General features: G+C 41.2%; 1 protein-coding gene across 3 annotated transcripts in view; it reads right to left on the bottom strand.

Moving 5' to 3' along the window:
* Positions 1-991: 991 nt before the first annotated feature.
* The window catches only part of coro7 (coronin 7), a 137,533-nt gene continuing 120,276 nt past the window's right edge, over positions 992-18,248 (bottom strand). The window contains exons 17-29 of one of the 3 annotated variants that reach the window (XR_007264353.1): positions 17,814-17,922; positions 16,274-16,360; positions 12,253-12,395; positions 11,800-11,904; positions 11,561-11,646; positions 10,476-10,617; positions 10,012-10,101; positions 9,044-9,160; positions 8,408-8,543; positions 4,620-4,711; positions 3,440-3,526; positions 2,493-3,087; positions 992-2,382 (exon numbers count right to left, since the gene is read on the bottom strand). Coding sequence is in view for 2 of the 3 variants with exons in the window: in XM_048609371.1 (XP_048465328.1) it covers positions 3,079-3,087; positions 3,440-3,526; positions 4,620-4,711; positions 8,408-8,543; positions 9,044-9,160; positions 10,012-10,101; positions 10,476-10,617; positions 11,561-11,646; positions 11,800-11,904; positions 12,253-12,395; positions 16,274-16,360; positions 17,814-17,922 (1,203 nt within the window). In the remaining variant the exon portion in view is untranslated. Of the gene's footprint in view, positions 2,383-2,409; positions 3,088-3,439; positions 3,527-4,619; positions 4,712-5,206; positions 5,402-8,407; positions 8,544-9,043; positions 9,161-10,011; positions 10,102-10,475; positions 10,618-11,560; positions 11,647-11,799; positions 11,905-12,252; positions 12,396-16,273; positions 16,361-17,813; positions 17,923-18,248 lie in introns of those variants that run through there. The other 2 variants (XM_048609371.1, XM_048609372.1) reach the window with 2 other exon arrangements.

The raw sequence follows: 18,248 nt of genomic DNA, 5'->3' as shown, positions 1-18,248 counted from the left end.
CAATTTATAAACAATTAAAAAGAAGGCTATTTGATGACAGATTTAAATATATACAATTTAGATCTGTATCAGCTGACACACTGGAGTCACACCCATTGACCTTAAATGGTAGAAAAGTGTTCTCCCCTCATCATTTCGAATAGATAAGTACATTCACATACTTTGTCTTTTAAAAGCTGTAGTAGTTACTTTGTTCCTGAGCAAAACTGTTGACAATAGTAAAGTTGCAACCTTTATTTGGGAGCACAGTATTTTAAAACTGATTGAAAACAGGAGGACTAAATCACACTTTTCATTCCCCTCAATCAGATCATGTACCAAGACCTTCTGTTACAATACAACAAAGGAACACTGCAAAACATTGAAAGAGACTCTCAGATTGTTAGTACTGAATTCTTTGGTGGATAGGTGTAACCTTAAAAGACAAAGATAAATGCCAAAAATCACAAGGATGTAAGTGAATTTAAATAATCTGGTCCAGTGGCCATCCCTCTAGTCTCTGAATCAGGAAGTTGTGGGTTCATATCCCACTATATGGATCTGAATAATATGTCTTTTTTTTCACGGATGCCTCTTTCAAGCCCTTGCTAGGTTTCTCCAGTGGCATCTAACAAAATGTCATTTTTTTTAAAAAATAAAGTGGCACAACTAAAAGAAAACTAAAGAAAAAGGCAAAAGAAAATATGAAATTAAATAATATTGTTTCCATTGTTGACTACACACCCTGCAATTTCCATCACATGGTCCACCTGGGAGACCTCCTCCATGGGTCCTGTTTATCTGTGGATGATCCAATCCAGAATCAGGCCTATGGTGAGTTTCTCCAACCTTGCTACTTCTTCTTGCACTGGGTGATTCAATATCAGGATCCCTTCATAGATGTGCCTGTTTTGTTTAGTATATTTGCAGCACTTCTTTTTAAAGAGGTGTCCCTGGGATTCTTCATACTTGCCAGAAATTACTGCCCCACAGCAACTTACTTAGAAACAAAAACTACAAATGATGTAGATGCCATCTGCTGGTGATTTAATCAATTAGCTTTATTTCTCAAAATACTGTATAATAAATAGTCTGTCTCATTACCAGTTGTTTGGTTTGAACAGAATAAGATCTTTCGTGGACCAAGTCCAGCTATTGTAGATCTGATTTGTTTTATATATGATGTAGAGCTTTGTCCTTTAATCCTAAGATTAGTTTCTTAAAATAGACATCCCTTCAAATAGCTGCTTGACTGTATTCAGAAAAGACTAACTGATTGTGTTTTATAAAATGGAGCTCCTCTTAGATGCTATAAATAATTATGAACATGTATTAATCCTAAATAATATCATTTCAGCCATTTTCTGTAACTGGGAGTGTTCTAAATAATTAAAATGAATTTTCTACTCTGTAACATTTAACCAAAGAGTATTCCACTGGTCCTTCTTTCCTCAGCAATGTCTAATTAAATCTTTGACTATAGTGAGCAAGTCACAATCTGTTACTGGAAAATTCAGTTAAGGCACCTAAAAAGCTTTCCCTTTTCAGAGACTTTCCCTTCTTGATCTTCTATCGGAGTTAGTATAATACTTAACGATGTATCCATTTAATACTGAAACATAAATGATAGACAACATGGTGCATATATTACAACACAATCAGCAGAAAAAAGTCTTTGCAAATCCTTACATGTCAACATTGAACATTTAAATCAATTTCTTTGAAGTGCAGACACTATTGTATACTCAAAAAGCACTCTACCTATACCACATGGACTTCAAGAAGGTGACTCCCCATTACCATCTCAAGGGAAGTGAAGGACAGGTAATAAATACTGACCTTGCCAGCAATGCCTACTTTTCAATAAAAAAAATTAAAAGGACATTTACAATAGATTGACGAGCAAGAAATTGAAAGGCTTTAGCTTGCTTCAGATGACAACTTCAATAACATCCTATTTACTTGCTCACCAAATATTGTTTGAATAATCAAAATTTTTGATGTAATATCTTTTGTCAAACATGACACTGGTTATTGATCACCTTTGCCAGAATGATGATTTTGATTATGTGACACTTAGGATTTGTTGGCTGGGTTTCCTGTTAAGAGAACTCAACAGAGAATGTGACTGGGTGTCAGTGTCCAGACCAATGGAAGGATCAATATGAGGGGTCAGGGAGTCATTGCCCATGCAGGTCAACAGCATCATTGTAACTAGGTCACACAGTCATGCCCAGATCAGTCAGGGGTCATTGCCCAGACCAGTAAAAAGTCACTGTGACTGGGTCAGAGTCCCCTCCAAACCAGTCATGGGACACTGTATCAGCCATCTCCACAAAGTGATAATTAGTTGTTTGTTTTAAATTTATTATCAAGTGCCCACCAGTCTTGCGCACAGTCCTCCTGAGGAAAAGAAAAACAGGACAATTCTTACTCTTTAGCTGAAATTATCTTTTTTAATAAATGCACATTTATGAACAGGGATGAAACTGGCAACAATGCAGCATACTGACCCATTGCATAACTCTGCATGAAGTGGGGCATTGACGGAGAGGGAGAGCAAGTGTGTCTGTGGCAGGGGTGCATGAAGGAAATGTGGTTGTGAATGTGAAAATTGAGAAAGGAATGCCAGTGAGGGTGCTGACAAATGCAACTCACTGATGCCTTTCTCGCACTTCCTATGCGCTGAGTATGAACCAGGAGTGGGCAAGACATCCTTAAAGAAAGAAAGAAAGGCATTCTATGGGTGATGTTGGATCTGATCGGAGAGTGAGTGAGGGAGGGAGATATGTTATATGGGTGAGCAAAGGAGACGTGGTGAATGAGAGGGAGACTTGCTCTGCAAGTGGGCAAGGGAAACGTGCTACAAATGGGTAAGGGAGTCATGGTGTGAGTGAATGAGGGAGATGCTGTAAATGAGTGAGAGATGGACGAAAGTGAGCAAGGGAAATGTTGCGAGTGAGTGGGGCGATGGATACGCTCTCTTGCTCATTAACAGGCTTGTGATTAATGACATTTGATGAAGCAGGAAGCTGTGGCTCCACCAACAGGAGGGTCCATCAGGAGATGAAGTACTGTAGAGATGTCTTTAGTTGAAATTTAGTCATCCTGAAATAGCAGGAAAGAAAGTGGTTAGTTTCTAAGCCACAGTGCTGAAAAGCACTCAGTGTACCATTTTATATTGTCAAGACTGAAGATGATAATGACACTTGATCTCCCTTGTTGATATAAGCTGTACTGCTGTCCCATGCAAACTACAATCTTGAATGCACTGATACACAATTCAATATCAAAAGATCCCAACCAAGGAGCCCAGAGTCTTAGATCAGCTGGGAAATGTAAAGCTACTGCTGGTGAACCCAGAGTTTCCTGCACATTATCAATGCAAAATACAGAAAATCCCCAACACTTTGCCTATCAGGTAGTTTGGTAGCAACAGTGCAGAACTGACAACACTTACCCATTCATCTTCATCCACTCCTTCAAATGAGTCCTGAGGCAGGGGATCATCCAAGTTCCCAAGCTTTGCCACCATGGCACTTAGCAGCTGGAAGGAGTAAAGAGAGTGAGACACTGTTCACACTATCACCTATTCAACAGAGACCAGCCTGTCACTTCTCCACACAAGAGGATGGACCCTTACATCTTGAATGGTTTTATGAATCCTTTCCTTCGGAAAGCTAATAAATTTCAAAGCGGAAATGGCAGCATTTCAGCAGCACTCATCCCACTGATTCAGTACTGTCACTAAGACTGGGCTTAATTGTGCAAGAGAAGGAGAAGGACAGTATTCAGCTCTATAAACTTTTCTTTCATTCAGCTATCTCATGGCTATCTATGCTCAACTCCACTGAACTGCCATAGCTCTCTCTACCTTTCAAAAATCAAAATATTTCAGTGTTGAAAATTTCAGTTAACTCTTCAGCATCCACAGACCTGTGGGAAAACGAGTTCCAATTTTCACTCTATTCTATGGTCAATCTCACAGTAACCATCTATCCAGGGTGCTGAAAACACTGAATAAATCATTGTCCAGTGTGAAACATGGAACAAACGACAACCACAGCAGGTGAGGTGACTGAGATGGGAACAGGCAACAGGACATACATATTTGTCTCTTTAAAAAGGTAATTGTACATTGTACAAAAGGTAATTGTAATTGTAACACCGCAATGTGCCTCATAGAATTATTTTCAAGCAGAACTTAACACGAAGCCACAAAGTTAAATGGCAGAGAAAATACAGTTTAGACACAGAATTCCAGAAAATAGTACCTAAGCAGTTTATGGCATAGCCAGCAATTTTGCAATGATTAAGATTAGGGATACTCAAAAGGGCAGAATTAGAGAATTAGAGGGTGGAGATAGACAGGGGAAAGTCGGGTGAGAAGGAGAGACAGAAAACAATGCAGTTATTGAGTGTACATAAGTCACTTAGGTGACAGTAACAGAAAAGGACAGTTTGAATTAGAAAGACTGAGTGTGAAAAGGAAGAGAGGAAATAACTTAATGAGAGAGATTATAAGTAGAGAAAAAGAGAGACAAGCTGAGTGAAAGGGAGGTTGACAGACTGTGTTGGAAGGATAAACTGAGAGGAAGGAGCATTACAGTATGGATATAAATTATATGATTATAAATTACCTCTTCCTTTTTCTCCTCATCCGTTTTCTCCTCTAGGTAGAAAGCTGAGGGCTTGTATTTCCTGTTTGGCACCTCTTTAGGAGCTTCACTCACTACAGGACAGACACACCATTAAAATCAGATACTGCAGCTACCAACATTCACAGGTAGGAGACACAGGTTTGCATTTGCAGCCAATACCTCTCATTACAGGATGGTAGCGTACCAGAGCATTCCTTAATTAGCAGACAGATGAGGACTGGGGACAGTACCTTGTCGAACTGATATAAAATTGTTATTAGTGTATGTGTGGGCATGGGAGAGAAGTGGTCCTTAGTTAAGTACATAAGTGTGTTTAGTTATGCGTCTTTGCTGGGTACACGTGTGCATACAGCCACGGACACAGACTGTGGAAGGAGTAGAAAGTGGTGAGTTATACAACCGAAGCAGTGGATGGGGAAGGTTAAGTAACAAAAATACTCAGAATCTTGATGTAGAGAAGAAAATTTGATTTTCTTCTTGGGCTAAAACAGCAACTTTAGAATCTTGCTAGTAAACAGTGACGAACTTATTTCCATTCATTTGCATTTCATTAACCTCCACTCGCCTCATTTCTATACCACTTCCAATTCTCCATTCCTTCCCTGAGAAATGAAAGGGTGTGAATTCCGACTTGTAATTTTCAGTGTGGATATCTGGTGACTGCAGCTTGCTGATTCCTTGTGCTGGGTTTTATCCAACTGTCTTCACCACAACATCCCTGCATGCTCCACGGTCACCATCCTCCTCCACTCTTCATCCACCTAAGTTGGCAATGACAAACCAACAGCCTCACCACATCATTATGCCTGCTTTCAGTCCAAACTTCATATCATATCATATCATATCATTCTTTCAGGAATTTACTTTGGAGCTCAGGGACACCTAGGAATTGCATGCTTCTACATCATTTTGCAAGCAGGGTCACGCATGCATCTTATGCATGTGAAGATGTAGTATTTTATGGCTCTTAGCTTGATTGCTTAATGCTCACTTACTTTGTGCTTAGTTGTAGAGTAACAGCCTCTGTGGCTTGCATTACTTTTTTAGCCTGGAAGAAGAGGGAAGGCAGCTTGTCATAATAAGGAGCACTAAAGCATAAAGTGGGTGAAGATGTCACTGTGTTAGCTCAATGTCACACCAAGAGCATATAGCTGCAGCTTACACTGCAAACACACTGCATGTGCAACAAACAAATGGCCATGTGTGAAAGTCAAAGGGGAGCAGTCCTTTGTGGGGTGAAGGAGGATGACAGTCAGTAGGATACTGTCACAGCCAGTTAAGAGTTCATCCAATTTCACTCCAGGGGATTGGCCATAATCAGTCCTGCAGATTAAATGTAACCAGTCTGGTAATTACAAGTATGCCAGTTGAAAGCCTGTGGAGACATCAGTGTTGGTCTGGGCCAATTTTTCCTGCAATGACACAAAGGGAGGGACTGAATATTGTGGAAATGCATAAAAAAGCAGCTAATGGTGAGGCTGGAGCAGGGGAGGTGGTGAGATTCTCCAATGAACAAGTTAGAAGTGCAGAGAGCAGGAAGGGTTCGTAATTTGGGAGGGTGGGGTGGAAGCATGCAATAGTGAGAACTACAGTCCATGAGCTTTGGTAAGATGTGTGTGCAGTGGCACTGTTAGAGTGAGAGGTGGCCCTCTGAGTGAAAGATAGCAGAGATAAGATAGTGGCACTTACCCTTGTGGAACACAGGTCATCGATTTTCTCCTACACAGCTGTTCGTTCCTTTTTACCCATGACACAGCACTGACCCATAAGAACATAAGTTGTAGGAGCAGGAGTAGGTCTTTTGGCCCCTCAAGCCTGCCCCTGTCATTTGATAAGATCGTGGCTGATCTGCCCTAGAGCTCCATTCCTCTTTCAACCCAGCTCCTCACAGCCCTCAACACTCTGATAATACAAGAATCTATCCACTTCTTTAAGTACTTTCAGTGATCACCTCTCTTAAGGTAGAAATTCCAAATATTCACCATGCTTTGAGAGAAAAAAATTCTTATGGTGCGGCATGGTGGCTCAGTGGTTAGCACTGCTGCCACACAGTGCTAGGACCTGGGTGGGATGCTCCTCAGAAGATTGGTGTAGTCTCTCTGAATGGCTGTAGGGATTCCATGATGCTATGCATCTCAGTTTAAAATGAGTGTCCCAATTATTCTTAACTATATGCCCTACTTTAAGATTTTCCCCACAAGTGGAAACATTTTCTGAACATCTGTCCCATGAAGTCCTCTCAGATCCTTTTGAAGAAGGACCTGAAACATGAACTTTGCTTTCTCCACCACAATTGCTGAGTTTTTTCTGTAATTCCTGTTTTTGTTTCCTCTCAGAATTTTGTATGTTTCAATAAGATCACTTCATTCTTCTAAACTGTTTAGCATGACCATTCTTAACAAGTCAACTCCTTCATCTCAGGAATCAGCCTTGCTCTTTTGAATTGTCCTCAAAGCCAGTATATCCTTTCTTAAATACTGTGAATGCTAGAAACCTGAAATAAAAACAATATGTACTGGAGAAACTCAGGATCAAGGCCCCACCTTAAGTACAATGTATAGTTTTGACCTCACAAATACCCTGTATAGTTGTAACATGACTTGCCTATTTTTAAATTCAAAAACCCTCAGCAATAAAGGCCAAAATCCAATTTGCCTTCTTAATTATTTGCTGCATTTACATGCTAATTTTGTGTTTCATGCACGAGAATACCCAGATCCATGTTTTTTTTGGGAGTCTTTCTCACCAATTATATAGTGGTATGCACTTTCATTCTTCCACCAAAGTGCACAACCTCACACTTTCCCAAATTAAACTCCATCTGCCAAGGTTTTACCACACACTCAACCTAAATGTATTATGATTACAGATTCCTTATGTCCTCATCCCAACACACCCAGACCCACTGCACTCCCCTATCCCTGTAACCCTCTCTTCAATTCTGAAGAAGTCATATTGGACTCAAAATGTTAACTTTATTTCTCTGTCCACAGATGCCAGATGCTGAGTTTCTCCAGCACTTACTGTTTTTATTTCAGGTTTCTAGCATTCACAGTATTTTGATTTTATTATGACCTGCTGCCTGATTTTTATAACAGCAGCAAAGGGTTACTCTCTGCCCTCTCCTAAATATATAGATAACAAGTAATGTAGGTAGAAAGTAATTGAGGCCCTAGGTCTGATCCTTGGAAAAAGATCCATTAATCACCAATGAAACACATTGTTACGACCCCAAAAAAGACTCATTAATCCTGACTCTCAGTCTTCAGTGTGTTAACCACTCCTCAGTTCATGCTAGTACATTACCCCAAATACTTTGAGCTCCGTTCTTGTGCAAAAACCCTTTTGGTGGCACCTTACTGAATGCCTTCTAGAAGTCAAAGTACAAGTAGTACCTGGGTTGAGAACAGGTTATGTTCTTGAGTCCTTCTCAAGTCGATTTGTATGCAAATCAGAACATGATGCAGGACAAGATACTGGAGCCATTCTTAAGTACAAGAAATCTTTGTATGTCAGATCTTTAAAATTACACCCTTGTATGGGACCATTTTCGTAAGCCTGAAAATCATACAATAGGGACCCCCTGCACACTGATCTATTAGTTCCCCTTTTATCAACTCTGTTGTTATATCCTCAACTATTTCCTTTCACCTTGATGATGCAGTTTGATGGCATTAAGCTTTTCTAAATGTCCTTCTATTTCTTCTTTAATGATGGACTATAATGGGGAAAAAGGGGTGAGAAAGAGAGTGGGAAATCACAGGCACCTGGGACCATGTCTTCAGGCTTCAGGCTCAGCTTCTTGTGCTGTCCATTGGAACCAGCCAGCCAGGCAGAGGCGGAGAGCACGGGTTGCCACCACATTGTGGTATCAGGGAAAATGTCATCCTGGAAAAACTCTTTCTGTGATGCAAATAGAAAAAGGAACATGAAAAATAGCTGCAAGGAAAAGTAAGTTGCTGAGAAAATCTCAGAGATTAGAACTAACAGAATCTGCTTAGAGTCCAACATCACACCAGACTAGATAAACTGGAACAGGTCCCATACCAGAATGGGTTAGATTGGAATAGACCCATCTCTCACACTAAAATAGATTAGATAAGAGTAGGTATAATATTGACAGTAGCATGGAATATGCTGGAGCCAGTTTAATTCTCACATCAGACTGAGACAGCTGCTTACTATGTCCGTACTGGAGTCTACATAAAGAAGCTTTTCACCTCTAAATCAAATCCCAAAGAATCAAATACACTGCTCAGTCAGGAGCTTCAGTCCTGATGGAGATGATCTCTTGCACCAAATAAATGAACTATAAAGAATCTGATGTACTTAGCCCTGTGCCAGAGTGTCAGTCCACACAGCCCAAAGCTCCCACGTTTCTAAGTCTATGTTGAAATTCTCACCTTAACACGCGGAACTGTAAAAATAATGGACTCTAAGGAATTGTGCCCCAGACGCAAGGCTCGTGCGATTTCCACTTCCCTCACACTGCATTCAGTCTTTGGCAGAAAGCAGAGTCCCTATAGTGGACCAAATAAAGATGGCAACTTAACTTATACAAGGTCGCAATGCATTAGGTGGCTTGTCTAAGTGAGAAAACAAACTAATTCCATTATTTTTATAACAGTCTTTTGCAAATCAGCTGGTAATCCCACGCAATCCCCTCTATTTTCCCATCCTATCCTCTCCATTCCCATTTTTCGTCATCAGATTTACCCTTCCACAATTTTCATTCCTTTCCTTTCATCCACCTCAACTGCACAATTTCGCCCCCAGTTCTTGTGCCCCATTCTTCTCATCTTAAAACATTCAGAAACCATCATGCTTCAAATTAATCAGTGTTACCTGAGGTGTTTATGTGACACCAGTGTTATAGTCAAGATTTAGGTGCACCTGAGGGGTCCTGCCTCCAGAACACAGCTACCTCTCCTTGTCACTACCCCTGGACACTGGGTATTCACCCAAGTGCAGGTGCAGGATTCTGATTAGTTAATCCTGCACCAGCGAGTAGACTACATGGATAAAATTAAACACCCATCCTCAAATTCCACATTTAATTTCAGAAAATGTTGCTGGATTAGCCAAGATTGAGTACATGAATATGTAAAAACCAAACAAAATGACTTAGGACTGTAGGAAAGATACAAACAGCACCCTCACTCTTAATTTAGCTGAGCCCCTCCATATTCCCCAAACTGTCCCACCAGCAATGGAAATCACCATTCCTCACCACTCTTCACACAATTGTTCCTCCTATTTACTCATGGCCCAAAATGACTGTGTCTAAATAACTCAACGGAAGAGGATGGGACATTTAATTGCTAGTAATAGAAAACAGCACATTAGTACTGCAGTAAAACTTCAATCTTACCTTGTGTGGTTCAGTGGAATTGAAACTACTGCACTGCAGGAAATATGGCGCATCAGTCTGAATCTCGTAGATATGGACCCTTGTATCACCCTGTTAGAAAGCAGTATCATTTGTGTTAAAAAAGTGACAACACATCTTGACACTGAGCAATATCTGTCACCAGAAACCTTGTCATCGAGCAATCCAACCAGTTACCCTGTAACTTAGTCAGTTGCCCAGCAACTTGTCTCCCAGCAATCTGATCAGTCACCTAGCAACCCAGTCAGTCACCCAGCAACTGGCTCCTAACATCCCAGTTAGTGAACTAGCAAGCCATCATCCAGGTGCAGAGTCACTGAGCAAACTAAGTAACATAGCAACTTACGTTTTGAGCAATAAGTTACCTAACATAGCCTTGGTGATTAGCTGGAGAAGGTGAGGCCTCAGCAATCAGCTGCAATGGCAGGAGTGTACCTAATACTGACCTTGCCTGTGAGATAGACGATGCTGGTATCGTCATCATAGAAAGGAATGAGAGTGGATGGCGCTGCATTGATGTCAGTGGTTGCTAGTGGTCCCAGTGCCAAGGACCCCACATCATGGAGGGAGATCTGTCGCTCACTGCGGCTGCAACACAAAACACAGAGCTGTCAGGTTGAATTCTCAAAGGGCTTGGATTTTACTCAATATAATTTAGTTAGTGGGAGACACAAAGTCCAACTCCCAATCCAGAAGCTGTAATTGAAGGCACTGCTGTTCTAATCATCCCATGCAGTCCCAGAGATCATCTGCAGCTTGAGATTTTGAACAACTGATCCCACGATCATATACCATCCCATAACCATGTGATGCATTTTTACATAAAATCATGCTAGATGGCAAATTGAACCAATCAAGCATAATAAATCTACCCAACCTTTCCTCTCCGTACTCCACCCACATATTCATAAACCCATACTCCTTCTACAGCTTGTTGGCTACGTCTCAGTGGCTAGCATTCTCACCTCAGAGCCACAGGGTGAAGGTTCAAGACCATTCCCGATACTTAAGTGCAAAATGTGGACAGTCAGAGGGGTTCTACTGAGTAAGTGTTGCGTTTTCATTTGCCCCCTAAGATGAACATGAAATATTCCAAGACCCTATTTTGAAGAAGAACAGAGGAATTCCTTCTGGACTTCTGTCCAATATTTGTCCCTCAACTATCACCACAAGAAGAGATTACCTAGTCATTATCACATTGCTACTTGTGGGTATGGTCTTATGGTCAGTGGTAATGTCCCTACGGAGGCCCAGATTCAAGTCCCACCTGCTCCTAAGGTATGTAATAGCATCCAAGTAGGTTAATTTGAAAAAAAGCTGTATGGGGGAGTTTGGTGTCCACTAGTTGGCTGCACTTTGTCTACATTACATAGAAACCCTTTCAAAAATATCTAATTTTCCATAAAGAACTTTGGGGTGCTACAAAATTGTGGAAAGTAATATGGAAATGCAAGTTCTTTCTTTACTTTAATCCCAGTCCTATTTTGTAATTGTCCAACCCCGAGGTGCCATTTTATTATTTCTTATTTACCTGTCAAAGCCAGATATCAGCAGATATCGTCCGTCGCTTACCCACAAGATCCGTGCTCCCCGACTGCCTACAGGTCCTGGTCCTTCCTGCAAATGGAAACAAAAAGTGTAATCAGCATCGTCACAGCTATCAGGCAATTCCATGTACAAGCATACGTAGGGTGAGAGAAAAATAGCCCAAAATTTAAACTGAAAACAGATAGTGTGAGTTTACATGTTGTCAGAGGAAGTGGTCATTACCTGCACAGGGTTTACAGAACGTCGAGGATCATACACTCGAACTTTGCCATCTTTGCTGACTGTTGCCAGTTGCTGCCCATCAGGACTCCAGGACAGGCTGAAGATCTGGATAAAAACAAAGTTTTGTAAAAAAAGTACAAGAAGAGACAGAGCATGAGAGTAAGACCAAATACACAGCAGATAAAAAACATGTGCAAGAAAAATAAGAAGAACCTAAGTGTAAGAGAAAGAACATGGAAGACAATTAAAAAAACCTGGACAAAATGTTCAGAGAATTCCACTGAAACTACAAGGTCAAATAGGGAGGGCAGTGATTCTATGACCCAAAAACACTGAAAATTTCCATCAACTTCAGACCAGGCCATCGCAAAAATCAATCTCACCTTCACAATACAAAGGAAAAAGTTGTTGTAATACTTTGTCTCACTTGCCAAAGTTTCAAGTTTAGTATACCTGCTCTGTATGTCCCTTCAGTATGATCTCTTCTTTTCCTGAACTGATGTCCCAGATCCTCACAGTCATATCATAGGAGGATGAAGCCAAGATATCAGATGCCAGTGGGTGGAACTTGATGGAATAGATTTTCTCTGTATGACCTGGTAAAGAACAGAAACAGACACTTAGCACAATTAATTGGCACTGAGTTTCCGAATTACCCCTGTAGTCAAAACCATAGCTACATTATAATTCATAACCCACTCACCAAAGATCTTTAGACAGCACATACCAAACCCACAACCACTTTCACCTAGAAGGACATGGGCAGCAGATACATGGGAACAAGTTCCCCTCCAAGCCACTCACCATCCTGACTTGAAAATATCGCTGTTCATTCACAGTCACTGGGTTAAAGTCCTGGAATTCCCTTCCTGAGAGCATTATGGGTCAACCTACAGCATGTAGACTGTAGCAGTTCAAGGTGGCAGCTTACCACCACCTTCTCAAGGACAACTAGGGATGGGCAATAAAATAGTGGCCAGCCCTAGCTGTCCTCACCCCACAAGCAAATATTTCAAGCCTGTTACTTTTTCACAAGATCTCAGTCATTAACTCATCTTTGCCCTCAGGGTCACTTGCTGCCTGACTTCATTTGTGCTGCCCATTTTCATTCTCTGGTGCTACTGCTGCAAATTTACAATGCTTTAGGTAACAACATTTTGCTTTGTTTTATTTCCAAAATTTTAGTTTGTGTCTTTGGATGGAGAGCTGACAAGAGGAAGAGGATACATCATGAATAGTGCATCCTAACCATGACTATACCCAGTACCCTACTGATAGAATTGGGGCAATTTTAGTACCTCCTCTTATAGGTCCACACCCAGAACCCTATTTGTAATTGCCCTTGAGGTGGTGGTGGTGCACCACCTTGTTAAAGTACTGCAATCCATGTCATGTAGGGATACCCACAGGGCAATTAGGGAGTTTCAGGATTTTGACCTAGTGAAAGAAGTGATTCAGGATGGTGACAGACTTGGGGAGGAACTTGCAGATGGTGGGGTTTCTGCACATTTCTACCCTTGTCCTTCTAGGTGTTAAATTGTGTGGGATTAGAAAGCACTGTTGAATAAAGTCAGTGAGTTTTTTATTCATTTAATCATGGGATATCTTGAACCACTGCAGTCCACATGTATGTAAGTAGACCCACAATGCTGTTAGGGAAGGAGTTCCAGGATTTTAATCCAACAACACAGAAGTAATGGTGATGTATTTCCAAATAAGGGTGGTGAGTGGCTTAGAAGGGAAATTGTAAATGGTGATGTTCTGATGCATCTGCTGCCCTTGTCCTTCTAGATGGTAGTGATCATCAGTTTGGAAGGCTCTGTTCAAGGAGCCTTAGTGATTTCTGCAGTGCGTCTTCTAGATGGTACTGCTACTGAGCGTCAGTGCTGGAAGAGTGAGTGTTTGAGGGTGCAGTGCCTGTTGCCAGCGGTGCTCCACAGGGAGCAGTTCTGGGTCCTCATTTGTTTGTCATTTATGTAAATGATTTGGATGAGAATATAGAAGGCATGGTTAGTAAGTTTGCGGATGACACCAAATTTGGTGGCATTGTAGACAGTGAAGAAGGATTTCTAAGATTACAAAGGGATCTTGATCAAATGGGTCAATGGGCTGAAAAATGGCAGATGGAGTTCAATCTGGGTAAATGCAAGGTATTGCATTTTGGTGCAGAAAACAAGGGTAAGGTTTATACAATTAATGGTAGGGCCTTGGGTGGTGTTGCCGAACAGAGGGACCTAGGGTTGCAAGTACGTAATTCTTTAAAGTTTGCATCATATATAGACAGGATGGTTAAAAAGACATTTGGCCGCTTTCCTTCATTGCTCAGTCCTTTGAGTATAGATGTTGGGACGTAATGTTGAGGTTGTATGGGACTTGGTGAGGCCTCTTCTGGAACACTGTGTCCAGTTCTGGTCGCCAGGTTATAGGAAGGATATTATTAAGCTGGAGAGGGTTCAGAGAAGATTTATCAGGGCGTGGCCGGGTATGGAAGGTTTGAGTTATAAGGAAAGGCTGGATAGGCTAGGACTTTGTTCACTGGAGCATAGGAGGTTGAGAGGCGACCTGATAGAAGTTTATAAAATAACAACAGGTATAGGTAGAGTCAATGGTAGTTATCTCTTCCCTAAGATGGGGAATTTCAAGACTAGGTGGGAGGAGAGCGATTTAAAAAAGACGAGGCAAATTTTTTTACATAGAGGGCGATTCACATGTGGAATGAACTTCCTGATGAAGTGTTGGTACAATTACAATGTTTAAAAGGAATTTGTATGGATATATGAATAGGAAAGGTTTGGAGGGATATGGGCCAGGAGCAGGCAGGTGGAGCTTGTATAGTTTGGGATTATGTTTGGCATGGACTGGTTGGACCAAAGGGTCTATTTCTGTGCTATATAACTGTGACTCTACAAATGGGCTGCGTTATACTAGATGGTGTCAAGCTTCTTGAGTGTTTCTGGAGCTGCACTCTTCCAAGCAAATGGGAATATTCCATCATTTTCCTAGTTTGTACCTTTAGATAGCGGGCAGGCACTGGGGAGCCTGGTGGGGAGTTACTCACTGCAGGATTCCAAACCGCTCTTCTACACTAGCCGCAGCATTTATACGACTGGTCTAGTTCTGTTTCTGATCAGTGGTAACCTCAGGATGTTGATACCAGGGGATTAAGCAATGCTAATTCCACTCACATTGGTAATAACCAACCTCTGGGGGCAAGAGTGTAAATTACAAGAGCTATCTCAGAGATTAGTCAAGCAATGGCCTGATATAGTGATACTCATGGAATCATATATTATTCACAACATCCTGGAAAACACCATAACTATCCGTGGATATGCATGACAGACCCAGCAGAACTGGAAGCACAGTGGTAAACAGAAGAGAGTTGCCCTCGGAGTCCTCAACATCACCTCTGGATCCCATGAAATTTCATGGGGTCAGGTCAAACATGGGCAAAGACAACTCTTGCTGTTTATCACGTACTGCGTCCTCAGCTGATCAATCAGTACTCCTACATGTTGAACGCCACTTGGACTATGTGCTGAGGTTGGCAGGGGCACAGAATGTACTCTGGAAGGGGTCTTCAAAGCCCATCAGCAACAGTGGCTTGGCAGACTACTACTTACTGAGGTGGTTGAGTTCTGAAGGACATAGCTGCTAAACTGGGTCTACAGCAGTTGATGAGGGAACCAACACAAGGGGGGAGCTTTCCTGAACTCATCCTCACAAATTTGCCTGCTGCAAGTACATCTGTTCATGTCAGTATCAATAAGAGTGACTACCATAGAAAGTATGGTAGAAAAATTGTAAATTTTCACCTGCACAACTGCAATCCATTCAGCCTCTTTGTGATTATCAGCTAAGCAAATGAAAAGGCTGTAATGGTACAGCATCTCCTAATGATAATCAGTTTAGGGTCCATCACAACTATTTGGTTAGAGCTGGCATTGCGGCATTGAAAGGTGATAATAACTGTTTTCAACATGAAACCAAGAATGGCAAAGAAGCCAGTGAAACTGGGTTTCAGATCAGAGGAAACTCTTCCAGGGAAAGATCAGTTATGTAATCACTGTGGTTACAAAAGTAAGGCAGTGCTCACTTGCCTTACTGCATAAAGCATTTCCAACAGCAAGGTTGAAAGCAGTTTACTTCAGCAATGTCCCTGCCATTTGGTTCAACATTTATGTTCTCTACCCATATTACACTCTGATTGCTATTCATACCTTTTTACATGGTGCTTTGCAAAAACTGTATGAACTTAAACCCACCAGAACTCTCAGTGTCATGACTTCCACCATCAAGGACTCCACCTGACTATATTATAACCACATCCAGATTTCCTTTGTCTGTTGTCTAGCTCTTTCTTTATCCGGTAACATCATCACTTTCTTTTGTCTGTTTGTGAAATAAATTTAGTAAATTTGCTTCACATCCTATCTTTGGGGGGATGAAGTCACATTTTTCAGCACCGTCTCACCAGACAGGGTTTGCTCAGGGTCAGAAAGAATTCCCGAGAGTCCTCCAGTTGGAATTCTCCAGATTCGGATCTTTGCATCTTCACCAGCTGAAACCAATAGTCAAATATACACAATGTAAGAAGCATTTCAGTTTTGCAGAATTAAACAGCACTGAAGACTACTATGCCTGTGTCAGCTCTTTGTCATAGCTATTCATTTATTCCCTACACCCCTGAAAATTGTTCCTTTTAAAATACTTACCCAATTCTCTGTTGAAAGTCATTATTGATTCTGGTTCCATCAACAGTATAGGCAATGCATTCCAGATCATAAACTACTCACTGCGTAACAGAAGATTTTCTTCATCTCGCAGTTGGTTCTTTAGTTACTTAGTTTCAATCTGTGTCCTCTGGTTATTTGTCTACAATTGTGTTTAATTATATGGAGGTCAAGAGTATTAATTGGGGTCTCACTGGAGCAGATATAAAGAGACATTTGTTCAAACCAGGATGTGGTTGAGTTAGGAGGTGCAGTTATTTTACATCAATCTGTTTAGGCATGTTTTGAAACACCTCCAGGGCAGGTGGAACTTGATCCTGGACCTTCTAGCTCAGAGGTAGGGATAATACCACTCTGCCACAAAAGCCCTTGGCCAGATGGGGACTTGAGCCCTGGACTCTCAGACTAGACATTTGAAGGTCAACTGACTGAGCTAGTCAGGCTCTAAGTTAGGAATTGTTTACTTGAAACATTTCACTTTGTAGACAAGTAATGCACTGAGTAAGGACTCAATCCTGTTATTGTGTTCACTAATCAACTTTTTAAAATGTAAAACTGGTGACAAACACTCCCTCCAGTTGAAACATAATCTTTGAGAGATTACTTTCACAGATTAATTGATTCATCAACCTACTCACAGGCTAACTGTTGTGATGGGGTGTTGTCTGTGAAGGCTGGTATAGAAAGTATCAAGAACTGAACTCAGCATTACTGCAGATAACCATTTCACCTTGTCGCTGTACACATCAGGACAAAATCAGCTCTCAAAGAAACAGAGAATTTAGACAATCAAGTTGAAATCAACTCTTTTGAAGAGCAATCCAGTTAGTCCAATTTCTTTGGTCTTTCCCCATAGACCTGCAATTTTTATTTTCCTTTTCTCAGTGGACAAGTGGGCATCACTGAATGAGCCAGGAAATAGCTTCAGCCAGCTATTGGATGAACAGACTTAAAATAGAAAACAGCCTGTCTGAAGGAGAAGGAGATAGTGTGAAAACAGAAATCATGTGAGAAATGCAGCCTCCAAAGTGAAGACAGAATGGCATCAGGAAATGGTTGTTATAAAGCACAAGTGGGATAAGTGTCTCTCAGTCCATGGAAAAGCATCTTGGAATAAGCAATGAAGACTGCAGAGTTGAGAACATCTTGAAATCCAGAGGAAACAAGATAATAAGGTATTTGAATATTACAACATTTCTGCAAATAATTGCTTTCATGATAAAATATTCTCTCCTACAGCAGTGCATGCTACAGCACAGAACCTAAAATATGCAACAGTACCGGCAGCAAGACGATGGCGATTGAAGGGATCCCAGCTGAGGTCAGTGACAGCTGCACTGTTCTGGATGGTGGGAAGGGAGTTGTCCGGCAGCCGCCCAGGTTTCGACAGCTGCAGAAAGCAAACAATACTGAAGACAAAGATTTGTAATGAACTGAACATAAAAACAATCTTCAGATTTCAGAACTCTTGATACATTCTGGATGGTCTGGGTAGCAATAATTGTTCATACAAGACACCATGAAGAACCAGGACACCCTTAGACAGGCTGATTCAGAATAAAACTTGCTCTAGATTCTCAAACATTCCCAGGACAGGTACTGTACAAGTTAGATACAGAGTAAAACTCCCTATAAACTGGTCACTTCAAACACCCCAGAGCAGGTGTAGCAGATGTTGGAGAAGAATAAAGCTCCTCTACAGTCTTAACAGCCCGA

This window comes from Rhincodon typus, chromosome 21 (genome assembly GCF_021869965.1).
Source record: "Rhincodon typus isolate 14 chromosome 21, sRhiTyp1.1, whole genome shotgun sequence".
Taxonomy (NCBI): Eukaryota; Metazoa; Chordata; class Chondrichthyes; order Orectolobiformes; family Rhincodontidae; genus Rhincodon; species Rhincodon typus.
Note: the sequence above shows the minus strand (reverse complement) of the source record. Positions and strands in the feature narration are given on the sequence as shown.